We start from the raw sequence: 23,880 nt of genomic DNA on the forward strand, positions 1-23,880 counted from the left end.
CCTAGGCCATTAGCAAACATCTGCTGCTTTAAAACACCAGGGCTGCCATGCTGGAAGGGGAATTCTTTAGATGCCCCTCCTTGTGCATTCAGGACTATTTTAAGTAGGCCCTGAAGTTGGTGTTTAATGATAAGCTGTGGGGTGTAGCTGACATGCATGCCATATTATTCCCTTTATGACTCAGGAAGCAATGGCTACATTGCCCCTTGCAACCCTCTAGGGGTGTGAATTGAGTCCGTCATCAAGTGTGTGCAATCAACATGGCTTACAGTCCCCCTATTGCTGTAAGTTGTCTTAAGTAGTGTATATTTTTGGAAACAGACACAGACACCAGTTTTCAAGTAGCCATTGCTCAACCCAGTTTTAACTGTGAGACTAGATTACCAGGCCATGCCAATATTAAAAACCAAACTTGAAAATGACAATGCCTGTGCAGGAAGAAAGAGAAATGGATGTGGAGTTTTATTTTAAAACACAGGCTCCTCAGTGTGTTATGCTTTGTGAGGAAGAATGAAGGAAGAGTCGTGTCAGATGAAACTCCACATAAATAAATGATCAGTGTGCAACATACATCAAAGCGGGATTGTGTGCTTCTGAGGGAATAGGGGCTTCAGACTCACCATGTCCTATACTGAAGAATGAATCCTGTTTATGCGCACATACACACACACTCTGTTTCTGTAATTCAACTGGTTTGAGATTCTAATGGTTGCGTCTGCATTGATCATCCCCTATTGAGCGAAACCACTCCCCCTTGATCATTGTCTGTTTCAGTGGCAATATCAGCTACCAAATACTCAAAATGCTTTGATGTAATTTGCCTCCTGACTCACAGTCTGTAAGGGGTAGGATTTAAAGTTGGACCCAATAACTCACCAGACACTAGTGCTCAGTTTAAGAAGTTTCTTTAAAACAGGAAAGAGTAGGTGAAGGCAGGATGGAGATGTAGAAGGCCTCGCTGGATGGCATCTGTGATACTTTGATGATGACTGACTTGACAAGTGGCTAAATGAACAGTGGTGAGGAACTCTCTGGGGAAGATAAAGTGGTCTGGATCTGTAGTACAGAACAGGCCAGGTAGTGAGTATGTGGGTCCCAGTAATGGTAAAAATCCAATCCCAGATGTGAGAAAACTTTCTATGGGGACAAGATTAGCAAAATGTCTGTATGTGTTTAAACATATGCATACTATGGTTAACCTTCCTCCTTAAACAGCATGGTAACGGGGCTCCGTGGTAATCTTAATTCTTTATGGGCATTATCCTTAAAGTCATTCATTTAGTCAGCAACAGGGAGAATCAAGGGAGAACAGTAACTCACAAAAACAAGGTGGCAGGGAGAGTCAGGTCGTAAGCTTAGCATGATCAGGATTGTGGATGGATAAACTTGATGAAGGCTTGAGACTTCCGGTGAAAGTGCAGAAAATCTGGCAGCTTGGTAAGGAAACTGAGGGGGTGTATAAACAAGAGAGGAAGATCAGGTGAATCTGATTAGAGGTTATTGGTGAAGCAGTGGGAATGTGATGTAAACCAAACAGGAAGTGATTGCAGGAGGAAGTCCTTCAGGCTTTATTGATATATTTTAAAATTATCTTCTGGTACCTAAATAAATCAAGTAAAGTCAAATAAAAGCTGCTATTTGGGCCGTGTAGACACCTTGATTTTAATAGTAGTCTATTTGTTTCATCACATGTATGTGAGACAGACGACTGAAAATGTGGCTGAGATGCTCTCAGTGTAGACGTGCTGTAAAGGATCAATTGTACTGTGATTGTGGAAAAGTATTGCTTGTAAAATGTTGCTGATGAAATGTTTTCTACAACCCCAATTCCAAAAAAGTTGGGAAGATTTGAAAACATAAATAAAAACGAAATGCAATGAGATGAGATTTGCAAATGCAACTAACTACATGTTGAAACTGAGACATTTTACAATTTCATGGAAAATACTAGTTGATTTGGAATTTGATGGCAGCAGCACATCTCAAAAAAGTTGGAAGAGGGGCAACAAAAGACTGGAAAAGTTTTTTGTTTTTTTTGTCTTTTCAGCTTATCCCGTGAGTTGAGGGTCGCCACAGTTTTTTCCGATGCCCTTCCTGACGCAACCCTCCTCAATTTCTACCGGGCTTGGACCGGTACTGCTCAGCTGGGGAGGGGAAGGGGCTGTTGGGGGTTCAGTGTCTTGCCCAGGGACACTTCGACATATAGCCGTGACCGGGGATCGAACCACTGACCCTGTGGTCGTGGACGACTGCCTTTACCAGCGGAGCTACAAAAGGCTGGAAAAGTAATTGTCGCAAATCAAAAACAAATGCATGAGCATTTGAACTAATTAGGTTAATTAGCAACAGGTCAGTAACATGACTGGGTTTAAAAGGAGCATTTCAGAGAGGCAGAGTCTCCCGAATGTAAAGACGGGCAGAGTTTCACCAATCTGTGGCAAACTGTGCCAAAGAGTTGTGGAACAATTACAGAAAAATATTCCTCAACTTGAAATTGTGAAGACTGTTAAGATACCACCACATACAATATATAGTATCATCAAAAGATTCAGAGAATCAGGATGGATCTCTGTGCACAAGGGGCAAAGCTGAACATAAAAACTAGATGTGCGGGATCTTTGGGCCCTCAGGCAGCACTGCATTAAAAACAGGCATGATTCTCTACTGGACATTACTGCATAGGCGCTGCAACACTTCCGGAAATCACTGTCTGTAAACACAGTTCCCTGTGCATTTCCACAAATATAAGTTAAAGCTGTATCATGCAAAGAAGAAGCCATATCCGAGCATGATCCAGAAACGCTGCCATGTTTCTGGCCCAAAACTCAAAATAGTTTTAGGCAAAAACTTATTCTTAATTCTTTATGGAAACCATTGACGATGTGTCCTGTGGACTGAAGAGAGGGAACAACCAGCTTGTTATCAGCGGACAGTTCAAAGGCCGGCATCTCTAATGGTGTGGGCAGTGCATTATTGCTTATGGCATTGGGAGCTTACACATCTGGAAATGCACCGTAAATGCTGAAAAGCACATACAGTATACTCCCATCCAGACAATGTCTCTTTCACAGAAGGTCTCACGTACTTTAGCAAGACAATGCTAAACCACATACTGCATCCATCAAAACAGCATGGCTTTGCAGGAGAAGAGTCCAGGTGCTGAAATGACCTGCCTGCACTTCAGAGCTTTCACCAATTGAAAACATTTGGAACATTGTAAAACAAAAAATCTGGCAACAAAGACTGTTGAGCAGCTATAATCCTGCATCAGACAAGAATGGGACAACATTCCTCTCCTAAAAGTCCAACAACTGGTTTCCTCACTTACCAGACATTGCAGACAGTTGTTAAAATAAAGAGGGGATGCTACACATTATTAACCCTCGCCCTCTTCCAACTTTTTTGAGATGTGTTGCTGCCATCAAATTCAAAATGAGCTCATATTTCTCATGAAATAGTAAAATGTCTCAGTTTCAACATCTGATATGTTGTTTATGTTCTATTGTGAATAAAATATGGGTTGATGAGATTTGCAAATCATTGCAATTTGTTTTTTGTTTTTTTGTTTTGTTTTTTTCCATTTTACACATCTTCCCAACTTTTTTTGTAATTGGGGTTGTAAAACAGATATAGTTATGCTGCCTATGGTGATTTTTGCACCAGGACCCTTGCTGACCCACTAGTTGTTGGTTGGCTGGTTTCTATTGACAAATATCTAACGAATCCTATGATAAACACTTTCTGAATGTTTATTTTGAAATGTATGAAGATAATATGTTGAAGTACTCTTGGCACCAAATTAATTAGACTTGGGTTTTCCATAAAAACAAAAAACAACCCAGTCATAAAAACCATATGCTATGTGTTGCTTTTCATTTCTGTTTTAACCTCTGGCACTTTCTCTTTTGTTTTTTCTTTGTTTTTCTTTCCCTTCTCTCCCAGCTCCCTAATTCTTCTTACTGTCTCATCCCTCTACTTCCTATAGTGGGGGATGTCTGTTTTTTAACACCTCTCAGACTGTTTATCTACTAGGTCTGTATTGCAGTGGATTGGTATTGCCAACCCCATTTGTTATTGTGTCGTCATTCTCCCTGATATAACGCCACCATCAGTTATGGATATCAGGGTGTGTGTGACAGTGATATTCACTGTGGCTTGCAAGTGTTATCTGGAAATCATAAGTGTTTATAATAGACAGAGTGTGTGTGAGTACCAGGCCTGGCTGTCTGCAACTGTTTGACTTGTGCCTGCAGTGTTGCTTGTGTGCTGCAATGCATTGTGGCTCTGTGCATGACTATGTCCTGTCATAGTTCCCTCCCTTCATGCTGGCGATGATTGTTCATTCACCGGGGTGTGATCATTCCTTTCCACCATTTTGAATGTCCAAAATCAAAGACCCTTGTTTCTCTGACCCTTGTGTGCACTGCTGTTTTATCCCTTTGTTGTACTTGGAAGTGGTGAATCATGTTGTCTTTTTGCTGCACTAATGTTCCAGGAAAACTGTATTAAACTATATCTTTGTTGCCAGGATTGTGCTAATTCTAAGAAAGACTCAAAATTCTGAAAGTAAAGCCATAATAGGCACCCAGCAGAGCGTCCTCAATTTTGTTTATGCTGGGCTTGTAATATTAAACATATCAGATTTTCATGTGCAGCCAGCCTTTGAGCTTGTCCCTTTATCATATTGGCTCAAGAACCAAAGTCTAAATTAATCACATTTGATTGGAACAGTTAGACTCTCTCTATGACCATTATCCCGTCAAAAACAATTCTATTTTTAAGTGTCATGTTGGTCTTTGCTTCATGGTGCTTATAAGCTTCTGTTGTATGCCAATTTTTTCTTGGCCAATAAAATAATTACAAAGTTTTGTATTTGACTTTAAGCATTAGGCATGTGCCTGTTGATGCCACTCGCCCAGGCTGGGTGTGGGCGTCTTTAATGACTTCATGCCTCCACCCCCTCCTTTCCTTTCTCTTCCCCCCCTTCTCAACTTGGAAGATCTGTACAACTGTGACCTACACTGGACATGGAGGACTATGATGTTCGCTCAGCAGCCAGTATCCTGGCCTCAGTTAAGGAGCAAGAAGCGCGCTTTGAACAGCTTACCCGAGCCCTCGAGGAGGAGCGTCGGAACGTCACCCTGCAGTTAGAGCGTGCCAACCTGCCTTCCAACCCCCCTACCAGCCAACCGCTAGCATGGCAACAAGTGGTGATACAGGTAAATGATGCCAGCACACTAGCCCAACCCCTCCTTGTGTTTGCAACCTCCAACTTGCGCTACCATGTGTTCGCCTCCCTGACTACTTCTCCAAAGCAACATCTGCCTCTCCTGCTCCTTCCTTCCATCTGAGCAAGCTTATTCCATCATCATGTGTGCTCACAGTCACTGCTTTCCATCACCGGTGGACATTTCTGTGATTTTTGGATACTTGTTCACATTGCGTGAACCCTGTGTCTTAGATGTTGTGCAATAATCTGCTTTGTGATGACTCATCTATAAAAGAGAGCTGATGAGATTCAACCCTTTATTCTGTCTCCCTTCGCCTCCCTCCTTTCACACCATGGCTGGTCATCTAATCCCATGCCCTTTTGCCCACTGGTCTTTGATACTGTCTGGTGGTGCTGCTGATTAGATGTGGCCTTTTGCCCAGCTCTGGCCAGCATCTGGGGGAAATTAGAGTCACGGCCAGGACTCCTGTTAATGCTGGCAGACTTTGTGGGAGCAGGAAATGTAAGAAATGTAATCTTCTAAAAATGTCAACAGTCACAACAGCCTATTGATTTACACACTTCAAACACTTAACCACTGAGGAAAAATGTTAGTTAACGCTTCCTCTGTTAATAACTCCCAAGGTCAGCCTACATTACATCTTATTTGGGTCAATTTTAACCTTTGAATTGCTGAGTGATGCACATGCTTCTGTTTTGTCTACAAAGTATATTCTCATAACTTTCTTTATTTTTACACTTGGGTTAAAAACCCTTTTAGACTGTATACACGTGTTTTTGTTACTAGAATTTGAAGCACACTTTGGTGATGCAGCACCTGTAGCACTTAGGTACATCACCTTTAATCACAGTAAACGAGGCAGTCTCATGTATTATTGATAAGACAAGACTTGGAGAGATGGATCTGCTTTGCCTACATTTGCCTGTGGTTGTATTCGCCTGCAGTCACATTTTGTTAGCAGTCAGTGTCAGTGTTCATTTTTAAAAGGCTTATGGCCAATTTGACCTCATAAAAGGATAATGAAGAGATGCAGGAGAGGTATAGCAGTTTATAGTAAACATGTCATCCCTTCACCTAAAAGAGGGTATGAGCTACTGCTTTTTGTTTGTGCATGTGTGTGTATTTGTGTGTATGGGCACAACTTTCCATAAATGTGTGGACACATTTCTGTTGAGATGCATTGTTGTGAAAACATTTGATCCTCACAGCTTTAGGCTAAGGTTCTTTTTAGGTTTACAAATGTACATGTTTATATGAGAGAGAGACTAAGGGACAGTCAGACATGGTCAAAAACCGGTCAGTGATTTACTGGACAGTACTAAATAGTACTTTTTAGTACCCGTTTTCTTCAACTGTAAGTCAGTATCAGTATTCCCCCAGTTAACCCAAGCTGCTTTTTTGCACACTGGCAGGTCATTTGGGCACCACAGGGCACCACTCATGAAACCATTCCTCATTTTATATCACGGTGAAAAGTCGCCAGGTTCAGTCACCAGGTGTGGGACAGCAAGTTTTATCTCTAAATGCCTCTAAATGCCTGAACAAATTGAATGTGGGAATAGTAGGGTATCTGCTCCAGGGCAAACAGCACCTGAGATGTTTGCAGCACCTGTGCTCAGTCTTGAGCCAGAAGCTGCTATGTGTGTGCGCGCGCGCGTGTGTGTGTGTGTGTGAGGGTGCACACACGCTGCACAGCAATTTGCACTCTATTCACATAATGAGGTGAAATGAGATATGAGGCATACGTCAGGTTGTTCTCCTTTTTTCTATTTCCTCCTTGAATAGTTCCCCCACACAGTCCCCAGGCTGCATGAGAGATTAAAAAGGAGCATGGATCAGTAACTGCAGGTTGAAGTTCACAGCCCCAGGGCCAGGCTCAGTTAGGGCTGGCATTATTTAAAAACCAGTGTCAGAAAAGAAAAAGTGGGTCTTTGAAAGCAGATGCAAGTTGGTGCTTAATGAGAGCGATAAGCCCCTGTTCTAGGTAATGGTATTTTACGTGGTGCCCACCTTGGAACAGAGTGGATCTAAACACCAGTGAGCCTTTATCCCCCATCCTCACTTAGATCAGTAGTGTTAGGGTTTGAAAACAGGTGGACAGGAGAAGTTGAGCCCAGATCACTGAGATTGGTGTGGGTTACATCACACTTTACCACAGCACTGTATGATAGGCCACATCTCAGTAAAGTAAAATCTCCAACCCCACTTTGTTGATTTTAACACAGCCAGCTCCTTTGTACAGTGCAGCCTGGATGTGGAATGAAGCATGGCCCTGGACAGCAGCCAGGTGACTTAATAAACCACACATTGGCAGTTTGACAGTATTGTGTGAAAACATAGTAATCATTTCCACCTCAAATGTAAAACTAAAAAGATTTGTAGCCTTTCAAGATGTTACGAGTAATGACAAATGTTTTGTCTTGTGTTCATGTGAAAATAACAAAGCTGCATCATAAGAAAGCATTTTATGGTGTGGGTATGAAAGCATTGCTTCAGTGTACTCGAGAATGAAATGTTTCAACTAGGGATGTCCAGATCCTTTTTTTGTTTTGTTTTTGGAAGCGATACCTTAAATTCTGGGTACAGGCTGATACCAATGCATTCCAATCCACTATTTATAATTACCAGCCATTAATGTTCATTAAGTATGTATGTGATATCATTACAATTACAATCAGACACTGTATTTTTTAAGATTTGTCTGATCCAAATGCTGGAGGAAAATATTGTTATAAAAAGTTTAAACCTAAAACCATTCCACACTGACCTGATTCATAAATCGAATCCAATATTTAGTAGCTGTTGTTCTGTTGAACTTGCGCATCTTGGAGGAAAAGCTTTCTTGACACCTTCACGTCAGTCTGACTGTCCTCCAAATAAGCATAAACATGGATGTCCTGCTTATAATATCTTATTGTAAGAGGACCCCTAACTTTAGTATGTGCATTTTATGTTAAGAAAGTAGTTTGATTAGGCCATCGGCCTGTGGAGAGACGTTCAAGAACTGTACATATCACAGGACACTCATGTTCTGAAAGTACTCAGAGCCCTCATCTGCTCAGTTGCAGGACACTTAACCTAAAAATAGATCGGAAGTGGACCAAGTTTATTTTGACCTATCCTTTGACATATGCTCGAATCACAGATATCAATTTTACATTGTGACATCTCTAATTTTAACAGCTTTTTGATGGATTGGTATAAAATGTGGTATACGTGATCCTGATGCCGAGAGATTGACCTCTGCTGACTTACTGATTTCTTCATTTTTCCAATAGAATTTTTGTTTTTATACCAAATATATGGGTGTGACGAGGTTGACATTCGTGGTTTTGTATTTGTGAAAAAAGAAAATGTGACACTGAATTTGAAACCTTTTAAAGAATTCCGTGTTGTTTTCTTTAACTAAAGATTCTGCACATTGTAGCGATTTACCTTTTTCTTCTTTTCATTTCGGCTGTTCCCTTTCAGGGGTCGCCACAGCGAATCATCCTCCATGTAATCCTATCCTCTGCATCCTCTTGTCTCACACCAACTAACTTCATGTCCTCTCTCACTACAACCATAAATCTCCTCTTCCTCTGGACCTCCTGCCTGGCAGCTCCACCCTCAGCATCCTTCTGCCGATATAACATTGTAGTGAGTGTAAGTCAGACACAGGCTCTGACAAAATTTCTCTCTTCTGGTGGTGAGTGGCTCTGCACCATTTTAGTTTAGGATTTCACCATAGTTATTCGTAACTACGTGAGAGACTGGTGCATGTGTGTGACATAGGGCGCATGTGGTTTAAAGGCACATATCGCCACAACAGGACTGATTGTACCTATAGACAAACTAATAGTCTCGATAATAAATATATCTTAAGTCATGTGGCTCAGCTGGATTGTACACGACTGAATAGAATTAAAATATTATGGGGTTTAACATCTTTCAAAGGTTTTATATTTGTTTTGCTCTAGCATGGTGTTAACACCAGGTATTAAAAGGTAGATCTGCACTGGGAGCCTCTACCATTGTATTGGAACATTGAGATTCTTCAATGAGGTAAACAGCACTGGCCTACTTTTAGGGACATTGTTAATTGAATTCTGAGTCTCCTTTACTTCAGTATAACATTTTATGAATACCTACCAAGGAAGAGAATTAATCTGTTTACGCTGTGTTGTCCTGTGAGAAAGATCGGAACACTGCTGTCCGACACTCCATTAGCTTTCTTGATGAAATTATAGGTAGAGATTCAGTGACACGGGCTGTGGCACCTTTGAAACTGCATCCATCAAAAACCCGAACATGTGACCACTCATGCTCAAATGATACCCTTTCTTCATTTGATATTATGTTTTCCTATGGTAATTGATTTTTGCCTGGAGGAGCGTTATCACTGATGCTTTGAAAGGTCAAATGGTGTGTAGTGACAGTTCGGGGTGTGGAGAAAGGCAGACAGAGCTCAGACAACCATGGCTGTCTGGAGCTAAGGGAGAAGATGACCTAATTTCATATACACCAGATGCCTAATCTATCCACAGTCGCTGCCCAGCACATGCAAAGATTGCATCTTGTGGTGCATAAAATGACCCGACTTTATTCAAAAGAAAACTCTGGATAATTTCTCGCACTGTGGATATCATAAAATGTCGGTGTTTGGTATTCAGATGCAATATTCCTCGGGCTTCTACAGTTGCAGAGGCATATCATCCCCTTGTGCAAATGTTGTGGGAAGTTTTCAAAGGGTTGTGAGCTTTAAAGCGAGAGAACAGTGTAGCCTTTGATCTGTGCTGCTGTCTGTGGTGAAGATGTACAGGCCCCAGTCCTGCAATGGCACCACAGTACTCAACAATCGCTTCAGCTGCCCTCCGCTCCCCCACTTTCATCCCCACAGTACCCCCACCCCCCCACCCCCAAGCCCTGTCTAGGCACAATGGGCTGAGGGTGCTATAGCGACAGAAGATCTATCCTTCCATAGCAGGGCCCGGGAGCCAGCATACTCTCGTAAATCACCTGCCTAACAATGAGCCTTAGTTTACCCCATCCCTCCCTCTATCTTCCCCTGTCTTCTTCCCTTGCTGTGCCATCAAGAATCTCCTTGCCTCCCATAAACACCCTAATTACCTTGGTGTGAAAGGACCTCCTTTGTTTGTTTTTGTATGCCACACTTTTCCTGTTGTCATCCTGTATCTCTTTCTTTTCATAGTTTCATGGAGCAGCCTGCAGAAAAGTTAATTTATATTTTAATAATGTCTTTTTCTCGTTTCCATACAGCATGCAACACACGTTTGTGTCACGCCACAGTTACCCAGTCTATTGCGTATGATAATCGTATGACTTCCATTTTAAAATAGAACGAGCAGCATAAATCACTTGAGGTCAAAGAGTGGGTTGTCTTGTTATCTTTGTGTTGATAGGGTTTGATAGGCAGTGGTTCCCAACGGTCATCAGATAAAAACATGTCTCTAAAACAGCAATATCAGTTTCTCAATCTGTCAGTCAACTTCCACATAATCTTTAGTCCAAACTAAAATATCTGAATAAATATTTGATTTATTGCCATGAGATTTTGAACACAGTAAAGAAATGACATTGTTTAAAAAGGCAAGGGGTGGTCTACAGGATTACACAGGGTATCTATCTTATTACATATCTAATTAATTTATCCCATATTTTAATAGCAAAGACTACTTCCCACAATCTCTGTCAACTTTAAGTGAAAATGCAGAGTGTGTGCCGTTTATATTCTAGGTCATTTTTTATTGAAGCAATTTTATCATTAGGAGTCAAATTTGAAGTGCTGGCCCATGCATCACTCTGCTTACTGAGTTGTAAGTCCTTCTTCTGTCTCGGCTCAGTACAGAGGCCGACATAGAGGAACAGGGATTTTTACCCAGGGTTGGGCTTGTGCATATTCCTCTTGCAGAGATGAACAGGGAGAGAGACTTTTGAAGGGGGAGGTAGTGGGAAAGCCTTTTGTACTGCAGGCTATTTATATTCCCCTGGGGCGGCTCAAACCTTCATCCTTCAAATCAGCCTTTAACATTGGTGGACTTAATGCCCGTCCTGGTGCACCTCCCTGCTACTTGATCACAATCCATTAAACCATTATGCTCAGTAAAAGCACTGAGAGGGGTATCTGAAAACTGCTCCCATTTCTGCTACATATCCTTGAAGGGTACTGTCTCAATCTGAGTTGTTGGAGAGCATGGGCATCTGTGTTTGTACATGATGATGACCATGGTAGTCTATGGGCTGTCCAACTAACTGTATAGCCCATGTGTTTGAAATAAAGCCCCACTTTTTCACAAGACCTCAGTGTCACCTGAGGAATGTGACCTCACCTATCCCAGTGTCCAGCAGGATAACCAAACATGGATGGACACTGAACCCATTGAACTGGAAAACCTAAACTAAAAACAGGCTTTGAGCTTTGTAGTAAGGCTGGAGGTGTTCTTCAATGCCTTGATTTAATTATCCTCATGAGTTAACATACTGGTGCGACATTTTTATGACATGACTTACAAGCATGTAAATAATCTTCTAATGAGGAACAGAAGCAGCACTGAGCCTTGTTTTGGGAGATTTGCACGAATAAATGTGTGTTTTATTGGACAGAGCATTCCTTATATCTACAAATACCTTAATGGCAGAAGGTTCTTAGAGCGACACGTTTCTTTTCAATTTCACCCCAGTGTTTTTTTAATAGTAGTTACAGTGTAAATATTCAAGTGCATTGTAAAGCAACAAAAATGGTTTTAGGCAGGATCTCCAAAGAATACACTATGCTTTTCCTGATACTGCCACTCAGTAAATGAATGCAATCATGTAAACTGGCACTGGGCTCTAATAGTAATTAAAATTAAAAATTTGTTTGGATTCTCGAGATGCGTTCACAACAACTAAAATTCAGCATTCAGCAAGTAAAAGCAGACAAATCAGTCTGAAAAAGTCCCCCACAGACTCAATAGACTAAATAGCAGATAAATCAACTCAGAGGGGGCAGCCTTAACTCTCAGCTGGGTAATTTAGTCTAAAATCTCTATTTAGCACTAGCAGAAGCTAAACCTCTTGGCATTTGCTAGTTCTTGTAAATCATCACTCTTCCACCTGTGTGCATTAGAGTGATAATAAGCAGGTGAATTATCAGCATACATACAGTGTATATGCTGCAACACTCATCTACACTTCAGACTATAGTATTAAAGTTAGAACATGCATTCATCTAATGACTGCACTCTGATTATATGTCCATAACAAAACTACATAGCTGGACGGACTAAGTGGACATCACAAAGTTTGGAATTTTTGAATCTTTGCCGTTTTGTGTAACGGATTTATACGTGTTATTTAAACAGTGTATAATTTGTCTTATACTGAAGCTAGGTTGTGGGTCTCTCTTTGTATATTGGCATACTTGAAAAAAAGGATGAAGTGGAAAGTGGTTGAGTTTGGTATGTGATCTGTCACCCACAGCGCATGAGATTGATTCTTGCAATAGAACAGGAATGTGGGAAAAGTGGGCATCTCTCTTTGATAGTCCTCTTTCTCTCAGGTTTATTATTCTGTGCTAAATGAGGCCATACATAACCAAAACATATAGCATGCGTTAAAAAAAAGCTTTTGTAAATCTAACAATCTGTAGATGCATCACAATCACAATCAAGTGTGGCCGCGCTTCATCCCTATTCCCTTTTCATTTCCAACAACACGACGCAACGAAATGCTTAATAAACCCAGCAAAAGTCTATGGCTCATGAGCTAAGATGTAAAAATACAGAGGGATATGAGAAATTGAATTTTATCTTTAATTGGCTACATGCTGTCTATTATTTCACTAAGATGGACCACCTGTCACCAAGAAAGCTCAAAGAAATAATTACAATTTCTCATAAAGTCTGAAGAAGGTTTGTAATTGCATAATCTTTCTGACAGCCTTTTGATACTGTAGTGCAGTTACAGTATTTCAAAACAAAAACAGAAATAAAACATTCTGATCTGAAGTGATGCCATTTAAGCAGAGCTCTATTTCCCTAAATGAAGGGAAAATTGCCTTTTCGCAAGACAAGAAAACCCCAAAAGATTGCACTCTAATCCCCAGCATTGCTGACTAGGCATTTTTGAAGGGGAAAATAAAACATGATAATAAAAGTCATTAGATAAGGTCTTTTTTACAAGCTGTGTCATTGTTAAAATAAACTGCAGTCAGCTCGTAACCAAGCAGAGCATCTTGGCCCTGTAGAATCTCACACATACATTATTTTTTGTCATCAGCTTTCTATACTGTGCAGTGATTGTTATAAAGAACTACAGCAGCAAAATTACTATTATCTTTAAAAATCACTGTATATGCACTTTTTGCTTATCTGCTTTGTGTAGAGCGAGAACTTGGTTAAAGTTTAAAAGTAGTGTTTCTCAAGAAATGTATTTTGTCACAGTGGAAAGTCGAAGTACTCAATAATTGTTTAATTATATCCTCCTTTGCAATTGAAGATCATAAAAAATATTTTTTGTAATGAAATGCTATATATACTTTAAAAGTCTCTTTTCCCCTCTTTGACATTTTTAATCTGCTTTTGCTTCTGTCTTTTCTCTATCGCAAAAAACACAATTTGAACAGATGCAGCATCACTGGAGGTGTCTGGCTGTCAACGCGCACCTTGTTGCTGAACATTAACCTTTCTACCATCTGTTTCACACCACATGTCCTGACAGAGTAAAGCTGACTTCAGGAGCTTTGATTACAACTGCTGGATTATTCATACACCTTGAACATTTATTTTACAAGGCCCAGACGTGGGTTGGCTAGACTCTAAGGAAAAAATCTCTTTCAAACAGTATGTATCACCAACTTTAGCACATTCCAGAAATGATCTTGATATGAAATGTTAAAGATATGTTATGGGATATTTGCTTTGTCTCAAACTTTCAATGTTATGCATCTTTAAGGACAGAAGGCCTATTGAAAACCTTTTGCGCAGTGCAGTGTCTGTATGGAGACGACCGTGGCGCAGGAAGGTACAGCATTTGTCCACCAATCTCACAGTTGTTGGTTTAATCCCCGGCTCCTTCGGTCACATGTCGAAGTGTCCTTGAGCAAGACACTGAACCCCAACTTAGTTGCTCCCAGCTCCCCCATCGGTGTATGAATGTGTGTGTGATTGTGAGTGTGAATGGGTAAATAGAAAGCAGTGTAAAGCGCTTTGAGTGCCAATAGGTAGAAAAGCGCTATATAAGTGCAGACCATTTACCATTTATGGAGACCAATAGAATTTCTTTCTTTAAATGGCCGCTCATAAAGCGCTTTTCTCAAAAGCGCTTTATAATTTTGCTTCTCATTCATCCATTCACAGACACACTCACACACCAATGGCAGTAGCTGCCATGCAAGGTGCTCACCTGACCCACTGGTAGCAACTTGGTGTTCAGTATCTTGGCCAAAGAGACTTCGACCACATAGCCAGGAGGGACTTCTTTCAGCCATGCTTGTGGTTCTATGCTTGTTGGTGTGTTGGGTTGGTCCAACACATCAACTTCATGGACAAATGTTCGCATGCTGCCTAATATTCCTACAATACCATTAGTAATATGCCTAAATAATATGCCTAAAATAACATTAGTACTGAATGTGGTTAAGTCTATACTGCAGCATGTCTTACTGTAGTCTTAATTAAGTCTTAGAAATAAGTATTAAGCAAATGTTAAAACATTAAACACAACATAAACTATAATATAACAGGCAAAACACAAGTACCAATATATAGTGAAAACAAAGAGCAGTGCTTCTTGCTATCCTCTCCCATGAGTATTACACAGCACTTCATGGATTTTTAAACAGGGTTATGAAACTCACTCAGTGCTTAAATAGCTTAAATGGCTGGAATGGAATGTGATATTGTAAATCACATAAGAGAAAGAAACGCACTGCAATTAATGTTAGAAGACCTTAAGAAAAACACCTTTTGAAGGCAATGGTGGATGGATGAATTCTTAATAGTATTGTTTAAAGTAAATAGATCTCAATGTAATTGTGCATGGTGGGCCAGGTCTTTCATTAAGAACAAATGGAGCAGTAACATTTGGAGAGATGAAATAGCACTGCCAAGCACGTGGAATGCAAAACCTCAGCCATTTCCCTTCCATGTGGGATTTCTCCTTTCTTTGTTGTTTTTCTTTAGTCCAGTTATACATATTTCTCCCTCCTGTCTCTTCAGACATCTCTCAAAGTTGTCCCTACTTAAGCTTCCATGTTATCAGATTAATATTCTTTCTTGTTCACAGCCATAGATATTTGAATGTGAATTCTTTCACGTACATCCCACCCCCCTTATATCAAGTGCAGGGAGAGGAATTGAACAAAGAAGTGGAGAAAAGGAGCTGTGTATATATGTGTGTGTGTGTGTGTGTGTGTGTGTGCATTCAGGGTGTAAAATTCCGCAGAGTATGGGGTGCCTTCTTTTCAATAGGGGCAACCTTTGTTCTGTGTGTGCTCCTGCCCCCCCCCCAAAAAAAATAAAAATCCAACCCCTTTTCCTCGTCTGTCTATGCCAACAAGGGGGAAGTGGATGGGTTGACAGACAGACGCAGCTGGAGTGCATAGAGGGAGCTGGTTCCACCCCACAAACATGCCAGAGATTGAGTGAGAGACATAGACTCAATGAGAGAAATAGAGAGGAGGACAGTGAAAAAGCTGGTATACTTCCAGCTCCTGCTGCCTGTCTGGGACCCCTCCTTTCTTAACACACCTCCTCTTCCCCCCCCCTTTCTCACAGCCCCAGAGGTTTTTGTTCCCTCTCTGGCTAACTTTTCTGTTGAGTGCGTGTGCATGCATGCACTCAATTCTGTTCAGCTACATTCCCATTCTTGGGTTCTAAGAGAGGGGAGATTGTGCATGGGCAATGGCTCCATCTGTCCTCTATCTCCCCCCATTTTCTACTGTACCAGTACATGGAACATCTTTGCAAAGGAGAAAGCAGGGAGGCTGTTTTCAGCCAGAAGTTTCCAGAATTAAACTGGATGTGAGGTAATATTACTTCCAAAATAAAAGTAATACTGTTGCAACTCATTTGTCAAATTTTATGCCACCATGTCCTGCGTGACAAATGTGAGCTTTCTGCTGGAAGTGATCCATCAGCCACAGTTTGAAGCAGGAATGCACATTTCTCTTAGTCCACTTGACATTCTTAGGTAATTTAAAGCAAATGTCTTTTTTCTTACAAAACAGCAATAGCTTAGTAAGAGAGTCTTTTTTAAACTGTTGTTGCTGCTGATAATACAAAGAAAACTCTCACAGCTTGGTAAGAAATCTGGGCCAGGTTCTAGTTTCATTACCAATTTGTTGTATAATTATTTGTCATTACAATATGTGGAAAAATCACTATTGGGTAGCATTGGCGAAAATAAAAAGTCTGCTGAAAGGACTGAGCTGTCAGGAGATGCACTCCTGTAGTTGTTCATGGGATATCAATAGACATAAAATGCATTATGCATCACAGAAAGGTATTAGGAATTCATGTCCCTAAGTGTATAGTTATAGGCTAAGTATCAATATCAGATACAAAACAAATAAAATAAAAAATGAAGTTGTGTATTTACTTGAAAGTTATCAAATACAATGGTATTACCAATTACCATATTACCAATATATAGTTAGATAAACTTCTTAGGTGTAATTAAATTACAAAGGGTTTTTAATTGCAATTTGAACTACAGTTACTAATCAAAAATGTATGATTAAAAGTAGGTTGAATATATTCTCCTCTGCAGAATATAATATACACTGCTTTTGCTTTGGATCTTTTAGCCTGGCAGGAATGCCTTTTATTTTAAACACTTGGATTTGCAATGCATAGGATCTGTCTCTATGCCTGAAGGATCCTTCATTTAACACTATGTACTGGAGATGGGAGTATTTTGAATTTCCACCTAATTTAATATTCAATTTAATCAGTTAGTTAAGAAACTTGACTCTGTCAACCCGGGCTGACAGCTGACGACGCCAACCGAGTGGTCACGTTATCACAAACCCGCATTTCCGTACTTCAAAATCCAGAACATAAATATCTTTGAAATCAGAAAATGGCTTTAACATTACGGAACAGTAAAAATGTGTGTCAAACCTGCGGACATGTCTACAGATAGGTTGACAATAATCAGCTATGAGTACTGTTGTGAGGTTTATACTGCTTCGGTGTTTATGCTTAATAGCAGTACTTTTATTTTGAAAGGCAGATCGCCACACTTCCTGTATCTCTCCTGCTAACTGTGTGTGGCTCGACACCGCCGAGTAGAGGATGGCTGCTTGTGTCTGAGCTGCTACCTCTGCGCTCACAGAGGGAAAGCTCAACGTGAATAGACGAGAAAATCGTGAGTAGACGAGAGGAGGAGAGGAGGGAAAAGATAACTTTTCCGACAGGAGGAAATAGGTGACACACGTTTCCTCAGGAGATTTAACTTTTTTTCGGGAACGAAAGGGGGATTTTGGACCATGCCCGCTGAAGTGAAACAGGTTAGTGTCGCTCTGTCTGCCGGGTTTCTCTCTCTCTTCTCTCATCGGATCTTCATCCTCTCTTGACTCTTCTTGGCATTCCCCTCCTCATGGGCCAACTGATTTTCTCATTTTTTGCATTTTGCTCCATAACGCTCATATTTATTGAGAAACATCAATCTTTATGCTCTGTAAGCTTTTTTCTCCCACCAAGTTTAATACATGCGAAGCAAAGACACTCAGATGTTTCGATGTCCTTCTAGATGATAGTGTGTGTGCTGGGAGTTTGCAAATATGATGGTTTTGTGTGCATGTATATCCAGGCTGCTGCATGACACATACTCTGAGGACTTTGTGCTTAATCTTATGCTTTAAATAGTCATGACCATGAAATATGTTTAGTTGTTGTGTGTGTGTGTGTGTGTGTGTGTGTTTGTGTGTTGGGGGGGTGGCTTTCAGTAAAGCACTGCGTTGACTTATGAGTTTGCTGACACATTCATGGGCTCAGATATGTCAGTACCAGCTATAGAATGAACGGTGTGATAATGGGACAAGCAGTGAAGAAGCTACTGAAAGTTTGTCCCTGATCATTGTCTGCAATGAGCCAAGACCAAGATTTATAGCCTTTGATCGTAGTGTCTATTGTGTGAGAGACATGGCATTAAACGCTTTTGTCTTTCACTTGCATAGATACCACTGGAATGTGCTTTTGTTAGCTCTTGCAAGTGTGTTACTTGTGTGTGTGTGTGTACCAGGGCATGATGTGCATACATTATTGGAAGCGTTCCCTGTGTTTGAAGCGCATCAACAGACAGCCTACACCATTACAGCACTCTTTTCCCCACCAAGCTTGGCACCATGGAGATGCACAAAAAAGAAGACAGGAATCCAAAAAAAAAGAAAGAAAGAAAGAAAGTGGAAAAAAGAAATCTGAAAAAGATCAGCTTCTCCTCAGCACTGCTCACCTCTGCTGCAGGGGCTGAGAGGGGTGGCGCTACTAAACCCCTGTCTGGCAGACAAAAACATTCGGCCAGCTCTCCACATTGCTCTAATAATAATATGTTAACAGTTGACCTCATGGATGAGTGCACCTGATAACTCGAGGAGCCTTTGCCAAAAAGAGAAGCTGTTTGTCTCACTTAAATACTCATCTGCTGGTTTAGATAAGTTTGAAGTAATCCAAGTGCGGGGCGATCAATCTAAAACATGTTGCGATATTGTAACTATGTACATGGGATAAAATGCATGTCAACAACCTGAGAACATGTCCTCTCCAAATGCATCCCAAAATGGGTCAGGGAGATGCCGGGTGCCCCCCTATGTTCATGATCCCTCAAAGACCGGGATAGCTGAAATACTTGAGTGTAGGCCATATTCGTGGCGTGAACTTTTCAACCCATATTTCTCAGCCAGGGAGCACCTGCTTGAACAGTGTTGTATGGGTAGTGGGGTGATGTATGCAACTTTTTTTTAAGGAGAATAGAAAAAATGTAATCCCTTATTCCCTAATGTAACGTATATGTGCCTATGGGAGTGTAATAGTTTACCGAAAGTTTTTTTGTCTACTGCATCTATGTAAAATGCAACATAGTCTTTATTTTAGAACTTTTACAGTAGCAGGGTAGCACCCAGTTTAATTGAATTCAGTTGCAGAAGCCATAGCATCTTTTACTCATGAAAAATAGAAGAACAGATTTGTCGTGAGGAGAAAGGAAAAACATAATGAATAATCCAGTAGTTATCAGCTTGCCAAGGTCTATCAAAAAACACAACTTTACTTTTCCTCCGCAAGCTAGAAGGGCCTGTCTGAATAACAAAATAATTCGTCTGTGATTCAGCCAAAGACTAAAGGAGGTCTTGTCTCCAGACTGCAGGTTACTGCCAGATTCCTGACAGCTACTGGGGCTTTCAGCTGCAGCAACTGAGCAATCCCCCTCTCCGATGCCGTTTGATTCCTTACAGAAATTAAAAAGCCGTCAAACTTCTCCACGTCTTCTTTTCTGGCGGGGTGTTTTTTGCACGATGGCTCAACCGTGCCTGCATATTTTTTTTTATGCCTTTCCCGAGGCTTCTCTTTTGTGCCTGCAGAAGATGTTCTGCTGATCAATATTTGAAGATATGTAGAGCATGACGAGCAGCTTTGTTTGGGGAGTGGAGGTCGTAAAAGAGTAATGCCGATGACCGGAAACATACGAGTAGTCAATAGCCGTGGAGAGTGTATCGGTGCAAGAGCCATTTACTCTGGGGGCGGGGTGCTGGATGGGAGGAGGGGGGTCATTAGTGGTGTGGTGTTTTGAAGGCAAGAGGGCCTTGGATGAAGTGTGATCATATGGTGTTAGGCGCATGGTTGCTGGTGACACCAGATGGTCTTCCTGTCACACAACCTGTCCATAGTGGCCATTCCCCCCATGTTTCCCATACCGTTCCCATGGTTGCTCTTATTGCCTGACCCATGACACAACATAGCTAGACATGTCTCAGTATCTGCCACCCTGTCAAGCATACATTTAAGAGTCATCCTTCTACCCAAGTACTTCTGTCAATGGACTGAAGTTACATATGGACAGCTGAGGCCATATATGTTCCTGTACATGATAACTACCCCACTGCCTTCCACATGAAACCCACCATCTACACTCTATACAATGTATATGCTCCTCAATCTAGCACATAACCGCTTAGACAGTTTGCAAATAATTATTTGGCATTTTCTAACTTGCTTTACCCAAGATGTATTTAACTTTTTGCTGGATCTCTACAAATTCTTGTCATTTACAATATCAAGCCGTGTTTAGTTTTTTTTCTCTTTTTGGAACACTGCTATTATACATAATCCGGGTTTAGATAATAGTAAATGAGATATAGTTGGAAAATGTCTCATGAAGCAAATAATCTGGAAGCATTGACTTGGACTTTCAGATGAAACAGTTTTATCCTGCAACAAATGAATATTTCTTTTATCTGCTGATAATTGTTATAAAAAAAATCAAATGTTAGAAAGTCATCACAGTTTCTCAGAGATGATGTGGACATTTTCAATTTGCTTATCAAATGTATCAAATTATCCTGCTCTATGTAATTAATAAAAAAAAAGAAATCTGATTTACTACTACTACTACTTTATACTTAAGCTACAGTCACTAGGGTTATTTTGGAGAAAGGTTGTTTGCCTTGCTTTATCTAAAATCTCCTGATGCAACTTTATACCAGACATCTGGTCCTCAAAGTGGGTTTAAACAAACACTAAGAAATATGTGTGAATGCTATTTGACCCCAGCACGTATTACTCTGTGCTATACATAGAACAATGTCTGTTCTTGATGTGTATCATGTGAACAGACCGTCAGGCTTTTGGTGTTAGCTCCGTGTTCTATGCCCCCACCACCATCGCCTCCCTTCTGCCTCGGCTAACCCATTTGGCTGGCTGACCACTGGCGAGTATGATAATGCTCTCTCAGCTTTCATCATCGTGCTGATGGAATTAAAAAAAAAAATGTGAGTGGCATCAAATTGGATGCTTGGAGGGGAGAACTGCCATGCTCCGAAACATCATTGGGGAGAAGAAGTGGCGCGTTAATGAGACGGCAGCTTATTATCTTGCTTTTATTTTTACCTTTTCAGGGATACAATGTGGCTCCTAATAAAACACGTGGCAACACAGCTATACAACAACCAACACATGAGCAGATATAACCAGCCCCATAGTTTTCATCCCTTACCTTGAGATGTTTAGCCAATGGCTAAAGCTCTAGTCGCATTCATGGATGATCAAAAACTAAAACCTCACTAACATAACCACACATTAAGTAAACACTAACGCAAAACATAGAAAGCTAGCGAATAAGTTCATATTTGCAGGTCTCCCTGCAAGAATGCCAGCTCAGTATCTGTCTTCCTTTTATCTCGTTAAGCACTTGCCAGTGAATAAAAGCTAGTCCGATATTTACGCTTATCCCGTCTCTTACTCTGCCGCCCTCCTTTTTCTTATCCTTGCTTTTTCCGTCATTGCCTTCTTGGGACTAAGTGGTGACTCCACCACATTGAGCCATATCAAGAACACTTGTCATCATGAATGAGGTAGCGACAATAGCCATGGATGTATTATGAGAATACTAAGCTAGCGTCTACTTACATGGTGCCTTACGCAGTTTCAGTGAAAGGTTTCTGGGACGGGAGCCAAAGTTACATGGAGAAATATAAGCCAATTCAGGAATGCTGTGGTAAGAGCAGAGATGCAGTTTGCCTCATTACAAGCCAGTTTTATTAATGACTTCTTGGCTGATAATAAGTTTTTGTGTTTTCCTGCTGCCAAATATCTGAAACCCCCCAGAGGTGAGCTGTAGACAGTGTCAGTCTTGTCTAGCTGCACACACCTAAATGCACATGCACACAGTTATCCACTAGAGGCTACAACATCAATTGGGTCACTGGCTTATTTACTCAGTGTTTGTCTGCAGGCTACGGAGAGGGTAGACCTGTTTATAGGGGAGTGGGATTCATGACTTCACTGACTGTGTCCAATAAACACCTTGCTATCTGTGCTGCTGCAAGCCAGTATAAAGAGCCATGTTTTTGATCGGGTGGATAAGAAAGCTGCTCGACACAGAGAAAGGAGAAGAAGCTCTACCACACTGGGGTAGAGCCTACATACAGAATCTCTGTCTTTAGCCTAAGTAAAGTGTAGTTAGCTAAAGATCCCTAAACATTCATCGTTTCACAAAATATCAGTATTAAAGAATAGACATGCAGAGGGAACCTGCTCTGACTCTAGTTTGCTATGAGAAGCTCCTCTCAACTACAATGGACACAAAAACTGAGATCGTGGTGGGTACAAGGGGAAGGGTACCACCAGCTTGTCCTGAAGTTTTGCCTGGGTGATAGTTACTTCCTGGCTTATGTTGGGATGGATCTGGATGCATATAGTGGAAAAACATTATGCATTCTTCTGTGCAAAACAGTGTGCAAAACACTTCACTCTCATAAAACAGAAAACACTCTCAGTTACAACAGTTACAGAAAAGCTGCCCCGAAACTGCTAAAACCAGATCTGTCTGATTAGGGCCTAAGAGACCCAATCAGCTGCACTATAGCAGCAAAGAAGTTTTTCCCAGTGCATAAACTTGTGTTTGATTATGTTTACATGTGTCACCACTGAAACTGGCTTTCCAGCAGGGACTGTGGTTAAAGTTGCTGATATGACAGTTGTTTGGGCAGCACCATGGAAGAATAAGGACCCTGGTGATCACATAAAGCCTTTGACTAATAAGGCTAATTTTTCACAGCCTCTGTACCAAAGGAAAACAGCTATAATTGTGAGAGTCTCACAGGTCACAGAATTGTTAACAACAGCGGTTGTTTTGTTGACTTTGGAATGTTTATTCCGGACGGCACATTAGTCAACAACCGCATCGCCAAGTTATCCCACATTTGTATCAGTCTTTTTTAGCATAGAGAATATGAAAAATATTTAACAAGAGATTCAATGGCTGTGGAGCTTAATGGATCTGGTCATTTTATTGTAGCAGCTTGCTAACAACATGCCTAGTAGAACCAGCTACATCTACATAAACAGTATTAAGCATCATCCATAAAATCAGTGGACTAATAGAAAATGTTGTGCTACTTATCTCTCTTTTTTCTTTTTTTCCTACCTTTTCCTCTTTTCTTGTGCTCTAAGCTGGGAACACTGTAGCCACCCAGACTTTAAGTCAGAGGAGAGTTTGGGACCTTTAAAAATGAACTGGGGCTTCTCTGACAGTTATGCATAATTCATATAGGCTCAACCTCTTTCATCCCACAGCTGGGAACCTCTCAGAGGGGCCCTGACGGGAAAGGTTGGAGTCTTCATGAAGCTTCTCTCAACCAGAAATGCAGGAAAAAAACTCCTCCCTACTTCATCCTTTGTCTTTTTAACCCCCTCGTGTACCATCCACATTGTAATGGGCAGTACGTTCAGTGCAGCCATGGGGGCTGGGGGAGTAGGAGTTGGCTCAGACTCCTAGTGCGTGTTTAGTCTGGAACTTTCTTTTAAGGATTAGCCCACTTCCTGCCTCTGAAAGCAATGAGGATGCTAGGGAGAGCATCGATCCTCCATCATCATACCATCTGTCTCATGCTGCCTTTTGGGATTAATGACTCGGACACCTCTTTACTAAGGCTCTATCAGTGCCGGCCGAC

General features: G+C 41.0%; 1 protein-coding gene across 18 annotated transcripts in view; it reads left to right on the top strand.

Annotated features, from left to right (window-relative positions):
* arvcfb (ARVCF delta catenin family member b) overlaps positions 1-23,880 on the top strand; it is a 202,531-nt gene that overhangs the window by 75,324 nt on the left and 103,327 nt on the right. For 15 of the 18 annotated variants that reach the window (XM_067520515.1, XM_067520507.1, XM_067520509.1 and 12 more), the window contains exons 4-5: positions 3,943-4,032; positions 5,000-5,219. The exons of 1 other annotated variant lie outside the window; for it this stretch is intronic. In XM_067520515.1, coding sequence (XP_067376616.1) covers positions 5,028-5,219 — 192 coding nt within the window. In that variant the 5' untranslated portion in view covers positions 3,943-4,032; positions 5,000-5,027. Of the gene's footprint in view, positions 1-3,942; positions 4,033-4,999; positions 5,220-17,490; positions 17,725-23,880 lie in introns of those variants that run through there. 2 more of the 18 variants (XM_067520508.1, XM_067520521.1) reach the window with 2 other exon arrangements.

Source organism: Channa argus, chromosome 11 (assembly GCF_033026475.1).
Source record: "Channa argus isolate prfri chromosome 11, Channa argus male v1.0, whole genome shotgun sequence".
Classification (NCBI taxonomy): domain Eukaryota; kingdom Metazoa; phylum Chordata; class Actinopteri; order Anabantiformes; family Channidae; genus Channa; species Channa argus.